This window comes from Mytilus edulis, chromosome 3, assembly GCF_963676685.1.
Source record: "Mytilus edulis chromosome 3, xbMytEdul2.2, whole genome shotgun sequence".
Taxonomy (NCBI): domain Eukaryota; kingdom Metazoa; phylum Mollusca; class Bivalvia; order Mytilida; family Mytilidae; genus Mytilus; species Mytilus edulis.
In genome coordinates, this window is record NC_092346.1 from 74,407,872 (window position 1) to 74,418,741 (window position 10,870).

At 32.7% G+C, this 10,870-nt stretch overlaps 1 protein-coding gene across 3 annotated transcripts; it reads right to left on the reverse strand.

The window, feature by feature from the left end:
- Nucleotides 1-4,192: 4,192 nt before the first annotated feature.
- LOC139517428 (uncharacterized) lies at nucleotides 4,193-10,870 on the reverse strand. 3 transcript variants are annotated; one of them, XM_071308436.1, is made up of 3 exons: nucleotides 9,627-10,870; nucleotides 6,647-6,773; nucleotides 4,193-5,083 (listed from the first exon to the last, which is right to left on the reverse strand). In XM_071308436.1, exons 1-2 carry the CDS (start codon nucleotides 10,488-10,490, stop codon nucleotides 6,648-6,650), a joined length of 990 nt encoding a protein of 329 aa, XP_071164537.1. In that variant the 5' UTR covers nucleotides 10,491-10,870; the 3' UTR covers nucleotides 4,193-5,083; nucleotide 6,647. The 3 variants fall into 3 exon arrangements, with proteins under 3 accessions (XP_071164537.1, XP_071164538.1, XP_071164539.1); XM_071308437.1 differs by lacking the exon at nucleotides 6,647-6,773 and having other exon boundaries at nucleotides 9,627-10,868; XM_071308438.1 differs by lacking the exons at nucleotides 4,193-5,083; nucleotides 6,647-6,773 and adding an exon at nucleotides 7,880-8,244 and having other exon boundaries at nucleotides 9,627-10,868.

A 10,870-nucleotide genomic window follows, 5' to 3' on the forward strand; every position in this document is an offset into this window, starting at 1 on the left:
TGACAGTAGTAATATTGTTCATTAAGTCAAGATCTAACTGCCCTGAAATTTTTAGACAAACCAGGCAACCTGTTGTTGGGTTGCTGCTCCTGAATTGGTAATTTAAAAAAAAATGGCAGTTTTTGGTTAATATCTTCAATATTACTTAGTATCTTGGATAGAGATAAACTGTAAACAGCAATTATGTATAGCAAAGTAAGATCTACAAATAAGTCAACTTTACTAAAACAATCAATTGACCCCTCAAGGAGTTATTGCTCTTTATAGTAAATTTTAAACAATTTTCGTAAATTTTTGTAAACTTTTACAAAATGTATTCCTTTGATACTTTGAGCTAAGTTCATTTTAGATAGAGAAAATTGTAAACAGCAAGAATGTTCAGTAAAGTGAGATTGACAAACACATCATCATCACCAAAACACAATTTTATCATGAATTCTATTCTCTTCGATAGTTTGTGTCCTTTGTTTAATTGCTGCTTGCACATAGACCAAGGTGAGCGACACAGGCTCTTTCTAGGAGTTACGCCCCTTTGAACTTATTTGCTTTAATGTACTACTGCAACAGTTTGTCATCGCAACTCCTCAGAAACCTCAAAACAGAATTTCATGAAACTTTGTAGATAATAAGGACAGTAGTATGTAGATGTGCATATCGACAGGAAATTATGATATAATTTTTTTTCTAGCAGTTACGCCCCTTTGAACATAATTCTTCAATTACTTCTGGAACAGTTTGTCATTGCAACTCCTCTGAAACCACACAACAGAGTTTCATGAAACTTTGTAGATAATACGGACATGCTATGTAGGTGTGCATATTGACAGGAAATTACGATTCAACTTTTTTTTCTTGTACAATTTTTTCATCTTACACTTCAATATCTTATTTCTCCAATGACAATGTGGAGACGTGGGGTATATGAGCACGCTCACTAAGGTTCTTTAATTAATATTAATTTTAGCCACGACTATGTATGTCATTTTATATTTTAAAACTTTTATGATGTATTTAAATGGGTAATTATGGTTGCAGACTCCATTAGAAATTTGAATTGCGATACTGACCTTATCTTGAGAGAAAGATTTTGTTTTGAAAGGGGGAGGTGAACAAAATTGGAGAGGTGACATTTTTTCTCATTTCAGATTTCAGAAATTAAAAGAAAATTACCTCAAATAATTTTTGGGGGTTAAATTTCAACAGCACAGTGTATTATTTGGGGGTGGGGTAAATTCACAACAACATAGTGTCTTGCGCAAAAGCAAACCAGATGAGTTGACACAACATAGGTTTCTGAAACAGAATGGATGTGGTCTAAGAACTTAAACTTAAAAACTTAAAAATTTTAAATTGGACATTTTCCTATTATGTTCCAATATCCAAAATCTAAATACATGATTAGATTCGGCATATTAAAGAACCCCAAGAATTCAATTTTTGATGAAATCAAATAAAGTTCAATTTTGGACCCTTTAAACCTCAATGTGGACCAATTTGATAACCGGGCCCAAATATCAAAAATTTAAATACATGGTTAGATTCAGCATATATCAAAGAACCCCATATATTCAATTTTTGTTGAAATCAAACAAAGTTTAATTTTGGACCCCAATTTGGACCAACTTGAAAACTGGGCCTATAATCAAAAATCTAAATACATGTTTAGATTCAGCATATCAAAGAACCCCAAGGATTCAATTTTTGTTGATATCAAACAAAGTTTAGTTTTGGACCACGATTTGGACCAACTTGAAAACTGGCACCATAAGCAAAAATTTTAATACATGTTTAGATTCAGCATATCAAAGAACCTCAAGGCTTCATTTTTTGTTGAAATCAAACAAAGTTTAATTTTGGACCACGATTTGGACCAACTTGAAAACTGGGCCTATAATCAAAAATCTAAATACATGTTTAGATTCAGCATATCAAAGAACCCCAAGGATACAATTTTTGTTGATATCAAACAAAGTTTAATTTTGGACCACGATTTGGACCAACTTGAAAACTGGCCCCATAAGCAAAAATCTTAATACATGTTTAGATTCAGCATATCAAAGAACCCCAAGGATTCATTCTTTGTTGAAATCAAACAAAGTTTAATTTTGGACCCCGATTTGGACCAACTTGAAAACTGGCCCCATAAGCAAAAATCTTAATACATGTTTAGATTCAGCATATCAAAGAACCCCAAGGATTCATTTTTTGTTGAAATCAAACAAAGTTTAATTTTGGACCCCGATTTGGACCAACTTAAATCTGGGCCCATAATCAAAAATCTAAGTACATGTTTAGATTCGGCATATCAAGGAACCCTAAGAATTCATTTTTTTTTTTAAATCAAACAAAGTTTAATATTGGACCCCGACTTGGACCAACTTGAAAACCATAATCAAAAATCTAAGTACGTGTTTAGACTATTATTCAATTTTTGTTGAAATCAAACAAAGGTTAATTTTGGATCCTCTGGGCCCCTAATTCCTAAACTGTTTGGACCAAAACTCCCAAAATCAATCTCAACCTTCCTTTAATGGTTATAAACCTTGTGTTTAAATTTCATAGATTTCTATTTACTTAAACTAAAGTTATGGTGCGCAAACCAAGAAAAATGCTTATTTGGGCCCCTTTTGGCCCCTTATTCCTAAACTGTTGGGACCAAAACTCCCAAAATCAATCTCAACCTTCCTTTTGTGTTCATAAACCTTGTATTAAAATTTCATAGATTTCTATAGTTATTGTGCGAAAACCAAGAAAAATGCTTATTTTGGCCCTTTTTTGGCCCCTAATTCCTAAACTGTTGGGACCAAAACTCCCAAAATCAATCCCAACCTTCCTTTTGTGGTCATAAACCTTGTGTTTAAATTTCATAGATTTCTATTGACTTAAACTTAAGTTATAGTGCGAAAACCAATGTGTCTTCGGACGACGACGACGCCAACGTCATACCAATATACGACCGCAAATTTGTTGCGGTCGTATAAAGATTGGATATTAGTTCAAATCATATTCTGTATCAGAAACCTGTTATGTGTCAAAAATTTAATTACAATCCAAATTCAGACCTGTATCAAGCGTGATTATTGTGTTCATTTTGGCCCCAACTTTTCAGGTTTTAACATTTGCGGTCGTTCACAGCTGTGCTCAGCAAAGCAATTTATTATGTAAGTCCGAAAATTACACCCATTAGTGTTAGAATTAGATTTTTCTGTTGACAATTTGTTGTCTGTCCCTGAGCCTCAGCGGGATTCGAACTCACACTTTTGATACACTACAGCACCAGAGGCGGATCCAGCCATTTTAAAAAGGGGGGTTCCTAACCAAGGACAAAAGGGGGAGGGGGTTTCAACTATAAGTCCCCATTCAAATGCATTGATCGTCCCAAAAAAGGGTGGTTCCAACCCCCGGACCAACCCCCCCCCCCCCCCCCCCCTCTTGGATCCGCGCCTGAGCACCAATCGCTTAGCCTCATGTCCAGCTTTCTAGACCACTCAACCATTTATGCTTTATAAAAATATAACTTCAATAGTCGTAGTGTTACCTTGTCACAGATAGACATAAGACCTGTGTTTTAAGTGTGGGAAGATGTTATATTATTATTTTATACACAATGTATTTTTATTTTTTAGCAATCTAACTAAAAAAGAAATCATATGTGATGAAAAATATTTACACAACAGTTATGCATTATTGCTATGAGCAATTTTTCAAGTCTTCTTCTCATAAAATGCTATGGTTTTTTCCCATATCCATTTTTTCGGAAAAATTAGCTGTATGTCATGACTGATGCAGTATATTTCACAATCAATTTTAGTCAAAATTTTCTGTAAAAAGAAGCCCAGATTTAAAAGCCTTAGCTTGTGAAGGTAGTCCAGGTTTTTCTTATGTCATGTTTGCAAAAAAAATGGCACTTTTGCACCAAAGGCAGATAATTTGGAGCTTTTTCAATGATATAAACATTTTAATAGGCATATGGCCATAGGGGCCAAAACGAACTATTTTGTTTGGTTGGTTTTTGTATCATATCATCAAGTAACATGTTAAAGTGTAATAAATTAAATTTGTAATGAAAAAAAAAATGTTTAAAATTTGACTGAAATTTTTGTACCCTCGAGCCTCCTTTTAAAGGGTTCAGAATAGATGAGTCTGTGTCCAATTCAAAGCTATACCTTAAAAAGAAATGAATAAAACTAGCTATAGAAAAGTATAACATCATTTATTAATAAAAATCTAAATAACATATAATATATATAAAGCTATCAAACCATTGGATTTCATTTTTGTTTTGATAAATAAAATCTTCAACATACATGATATATATTAAAAAAAAAAGAATATGATTGGATTTCACTGATTAAAGCACCGACTTGAAAAGTGATATTTACATAAGAAATTTACTGAAATTGCAAGGGATATCTACATAGTTACCACAATACCATTTCAACTGTGTCACATTTTGAATATGAGGTTTACTGTTAATACTGGACTAATCATTTACAAAGTGGACAGTTGATATTATATCTTTATGATACATGTTGAAAGAGAATGAGATTTTAATATTTTTCTCATTCAAGTGAAATATAATTCTTGAATTTCTCATCATGAATTTTACATAAAATATACAGATGAGATGGACCTGTATTGTTCTCATTGAATTACATTGTATATGGATTAGTTATGTGAACATTATTTGAATGAATAACAGCAGGCAAATCAACCAATTAAAGAATTATGTGATAATGGGTGTAAATTGTTTGATTTAGAATCTTGCATATAAAATTATCTGAAGTTGTAGCACCACAAAATATAAGATATATATTGGAAGCATGAAGTTGTCATTTGTAAACATTTTGTCATACAACGGTGTTTTTTTTTTCTAATTCTCCAGGTGATAAGCTACTGGGCCATCAAAAATACAAATTGTAAACAATTTCACAAAATCTGGTTGCTTTACTTGATAGCATCAGCTTCGTTTATGTACCATTACAAATATATTTGAAAACTGAATTCCCTGTGCATATGCCGCAAATCCATGTCTTAACCATTTCCAGGATCTTCTTATTATTTTTCTTGTACGTTTGGCAACCTGAAAAATATATTAAACATTGACTGAAACATGTAAACTGCCAAACCTGAAAAATATATTAAACATTGACTGAAACATGTAAACTTCTATCACCAATAACATATTGTATTTGATTTGTACTTATCACATTTTAAAATGATCTTAACCATTCAAGAAATAAATTAAGAATTAAATTGATAGTTTCTGCATTTTCTAAATATTGTCTGCAGATTGATACTTCACTGAAAGACATTTTGCAGGCAAACGGCAAATTAAAACAGTTGTCATTAACTTTTACTTTGGTTGACTATGCAAGAAGATGAACATGCTTTCTTTAGATATGAAAGAAAAAATGTGTATAATTTTATACAGGAACAAAACTCTACATGATATTGAACAGAAACAAAACTGCATACATAATTCAACAAAACAAAAGGTACAAATTCTAAACAAACTGTGCACAAAACTGAAAGTACACTCATGTGGTGAACAGAAACTTCAAAACTCGTAACTAATATACAACATGCATTGATTAGCAAAATTACTGCTAAAATTACACAACATACACTTGCAACCAAGGTTACACATAGTGAACAATTTATTGGTTACCAAGGTTACACCTAGCAAACAATTTCAAATAACTGGTTACCAAGGTTACCACTAATGAATCAAACGTCATTCAACATGCAATTGTTACCATTAGTGAACAAAACAACACAACATGCACTATTTACCACTAGTGAACAAACCAACATACAATAGGCACTTGTAACTACTTGTGAACAAACTAACATAGAACAAGCACTGATTAACACTAGTGAATAATAACATACAACATGAACGAATCAATAGCTACTAGTGATAACAAATTACAACAAACACTGGTTGCTACTAGTGAACAAAACAACATACAACAAGTACTGGTTGTCACCAGTGAACAAAATCATGCAACACACACTGGTTACCACTAGTGAATAAAACAACTTTCACTAGTAAATAAAACAAAAAAAAACAACATGCACTGGTTACCACCAGTGAATAATTCATTATGCACCGGTTACCACTAGTAAACAAAACAGCAATCAACATGCAATGGTTACCACTAGCGAACAAAACAACAATCGACATTCACTGTTAACCACTAGTGAACAATGCATTATTCATTGGTTACCACTCGTAAACAAAACAACAAATCAACATGCACTGGTTACCACTAGTGAACAAAACAACAAACAACATGCACTGTTTACCACTAGTTAACAAAACAGCAAGCACATTGCCACTAGTAAATAAAGCAACAAACAACATGCACTGGTTACCACTAGTGAACAAAATAATACCGGTATACAACATGCACTGGTTACCACTAGTGAACAAAACACAAATAAAAACATGCACTGGTTGCCACTAGTGAACAAAACAACATGCACTGGTTATCACTAGCGAACAAAACAACATGCACTGATTGCGACTAGTAAACGAAAAACAAACCCTTTTTCCACTAGTAAACAAACAAAAAAATACAACATGCACTGTTTGCCACTAGTAAATACAACATAGGACATGCACTTGTTTTAATGTTACCTTATTTGTTTCTCTTTGGAAATTCCATATCTTTAGACATGAATATAGGAGTAGCATATCCATATATAAACGATTTTTTCAGAGTATTTAGAACATTATAACCTGCACTTTTCAAATGATACCAAATCTACAAAACATACCTTGTATTTTACCTGAGGGTATCATGTTGTAGTTTGTGTCTCAAAAAATCAAGCTAATTCATATTTGGAAAGCCTACATATTTATTTTTGCGTTGTGTATTTTTTTAGTGCCATATCTAGGGAACGACCATTTAACTTCAAGGGGAGGGTTATGTTTTTTCAATAAAAAAAAATATTCAGTTCTGATCCCCAATTTGATGACAAAAGTATATTCTGGTCAAGCAGATGACAAAAAAATTTATTCTAAATCCAGATTTTCCCCCATACCTTATAGTAGTAAATATATTGAAAAAAATAATCTGATCGATAGCTTTGAAAAACTAAATAAAATTGTTCGAAAAAAAACTTGAAGTTAACTTAATGGTTGCTATACCTTAGAGGAGATAAAAATTCCATGAATGCACTTGATTCATTAAACAAATATCTGGACTCTAGTAGAGTCATACTATTTCCAGTAGTTATATTATAAGACACCTGTTCATTGTTGAAGACAGTTTATGAGACATATATCATTGTAGTATATGCATCTGACTGTATGTAGACCTCTAGGTGTCTTTTTTCTTTCATTTATAAGTATAACTTCTTTTTTTTATTTCTTCCTTTATGAGCCATAAGTTAAAAGATTATAATTTTGTAAATGTTTTTTCTTATTTTTTTGGTGTGTATTTCCGGTCTATTTGTATTACATTATTAACGTCTTTGCCAAGTATACGTCTGTTATATGGCCATTGTCCTTGACCTGATCTTTAATACGGTTCAGTGAAGACTTAAAACAACTATTTTTGTTCATGTGAATTTGACATTTATATGACCAATATGATAACTATATTTGGTAGATGAATTAAACCTTCAAAGGCCACATGCCCTTCAGACTGTGTTCACCTTCCATCTCAGTTCATTATTCAGGAATGAAAGGTTACGTTTTCTTGGTCAATTATTATCTCAGATACTATATATGCAGTTGAACACATTTATTTGGTGTATGTTGTAAAGTGAACATATCCGTCAGGCAGGTTCCCACGGCATTTTTATGACCCATTGGTGAATGTTAATTCTTCATGTTAAGTACGGATCAGTACGGTCTATTCCGACGCTAGTAATAAGCATTAGGTAAACCATATTTGGTGTATGGAATGATTGCATGGTGTACATGTCTGTCTGGCAGGTTCATCTGACCTTAACATCATTTTCATGATTCAAAGTCAACTTTTATGTTTTGATGGCTGAGTTCGTTTCTCGGATAGTAAAACAATAGGATTACTATAGGTGGTGGATGTGATATTTACAAAGAATTCAAGTTGTCTGGAAGAGTTCATCTGACCTTCACCTTATTTTCATGGTTCATTGATCAGCTTAGAATTCTTGGTTAGGAAGACTTCATCTGACCTTGAACTTATCGTCATGCTTAATTGATCAGAGTTGAGTATTCTTAGTTTGTGCTGTTTCTCAGATACTGTACTATAAGAAAAACGTTAACTACATTTAGTGTTACTGTATGGAATGATGGTAAGATGTACATGTTCATCAGGCGGGGTTCAACTGACCTTTGCCTTTACATGGATCATTGATAATGTGTATTTTAATAAATACTTATTGTTTAACCTTTTTGTCTAAGACTTTCAACATGAATTAATTCATAAGTAAGTGGGCGAGACATTTCAGCATGACTATTCGTGTATTTTTTGACATTTGGATTGATCTTCAACCAATTTATTTTGTAACATTTTACCTTATACATGTATGTCCATCTATTTTCATGTTGAACGAGTTTGACCGTCTTCACTGAGATGAAATTTTGATATGTAAACTAAGCCATCTCCCCAAAAAGGTAGTGATGAACTGGTACAGGTTCAACGTTGGAACAGTTCCCCATAAGTGTTATAACATACCAGTTGGGAATAATATTCGGGCAAAAGAAATTTATATTTACAGTGCAAATTAAAAAAGACTTAAAATATTAATTTTTAAGCAAAAATAATCAAAAGTGGCTTTTAGTTTTGGGTCTAAAAAAATTCCAGTGAATAATTTGCCTGTATCTAGTCAGGAATATGGTTGTTGTTATCCATTCATTTGATGTGTGCACTTTTTATTTTGCCACTTGATTAGGGACTTTCCATTTTTCATTCTCCTCGGAGTATTTTTATGATATAACTATTTGCTAGAGTGATACATTCAAAAAATTCCAATCTTCTAATAAACCATTATGTTTCCAGAAAGTTTTTGACAAAAGTTGCTGCTTCTTATGAAATCAATTCTTGATATTTTCAACAATATGTTTTTGCACCTAAAGTACATATCACATGCATTTGGGGATATTTATCCCAATTTTTAGTATATTTTAGCCATTGATATGTATACGTCTTTGTTACCACCCGTTTAAAAGATTGATCTCATCTAGTTCCATTCATCAGTATATCACAAGTCCAACAGAGTACCTTTGATATTATATTATTTTAAAGTCGATGTACATATATATACAAGTATATGTTGTTTTTTGTTTTTGTTTTTAGAGCTAGACAATGAATGGGCAGTTTTGTGTTGATGTTTTTTTGTTGGTTTTTTTTGTAACAAACAAACGAAACAAAATTTGATCGAGCATTAATGAAATTAATAAACAGCTGTCAGCAACAAGTTTAACAATACATGTAAAAAAATCGTAACAGTTAATAAATGTTAAAAAGCGTCATGACAATGAGTTGGCGTCATGAGAAATGAAGTTTTGCCTGAGATTCCTGATTCAATAAGCCCTGGAATGATTCTGTTTTGTTTGTTTATCTCAGTGACATATTATTAGTGCCCGTGACACATGGCATTCGACGGAATAGTTTAAAGAATTGTACCTTCTTTGTTCCTTTCAGTTTGCTTGATTTATGTCTTATATCCTCATGTACATCTTCAGCTTTGTGAAATGTTATGTTTTCAATTTCTGCACTTTCTGCAGTTGAAGATCTGCTATCAATTGATTCGTCGGATTCTTCTAATTGTTGGTATCTTCTTTGTGAGAAACTGTCCACAAGCTGTTTGACTTCTTTTTTGGGGTTTGGCACACTATGTCCGTTTTCAAAAGTTCGTATGAGTACATTTTGGTTCGACTGAGAACTTGAGTTCAGACTATTTCTCAATGAGGGATTTGGTTGCTTAATATTTTGGTGTACATCTCCTGCCTTGTGAAAGACACCGTTAGTATTTTCACCTTTTGACTGACTGGACGCAAAATCATCTTCACGGTCATTGAAAAACTCGCCAGAATCATCTAAATGCTGGTAACGTTTTTGAGAAAAACTGTTCACAATTTCTTTCATTTCATTTTTAGGGTTTGGAATATTTCCACTTCTCTGGGACAGCGTCGGACTGTTTTTAACTGGCCTCGATGTTTGTTTTGAACAATCTGTATTATCCTTTTCAACATGAAATCTTGACTTTGTAGCTGTTTCCTGGTTGTTTTCAAACCCGTATTCATCGTCAGACGAATCGTCATTTTGAACTGTACTGTCGCGTACAGGGAAATCATTATGGTCAGACATCTGAGTATTTTTTGTCCATGTTATAACATTATTGTCTTGATCCAGAACACTTCCAGCTGTACTGTGATCATCATTTATTTCGTTCTCTTCACTGAATTTAGAATAACTCCTACCACGTAGTAAATTTGTCACCGAAGTAAATGTTACTCCAGAGGACGCCTCTCTAAATTTCTTCCACATTTTGTTCTCTTTATATATTCCAATTTTACATGTTTAGAATAGTAATAGAATTCCGATATTGATCAATCCATCGAGTTAATCCGATTTTCTTGTAATCTATAGACTTTGGATTAAATGTTTGTGTAATAATACGCGTCCTTGATTGTTATACTCGGGGTAAAATGCATACACAAAGCTGGTGACAATACAGGTACATTAACTGTATACGTACATATTAAGTAGTCCATTTAAAACAGTATACCTGTAGGTCATGTCCTACACACCTATTATTTATGTTTACATGTACCGATTATAAACATACACATTGTTGATAAAAGAGATATGTAACCATTAAAAAGTCATATATAACCACAGTTCTTCTGATCTGGTGTCGTGAATCA

Coding starts and splice junctions, on each gene's coding strand:
- LOC139517428 (XM_071308436.1), bottom strand. CDS start 10,490: ATGTGGAAGAAATTTAGAGAGGCGTCCTCTGGAGTAACATTTACTTCG. Junction 6,774..9,626: donor AACTGAAAGGAACAAAGAAG/GTACAATTCTTT, acceptor TATGTTTTGTAG/ATTTGGTATCATTTGAAAAG.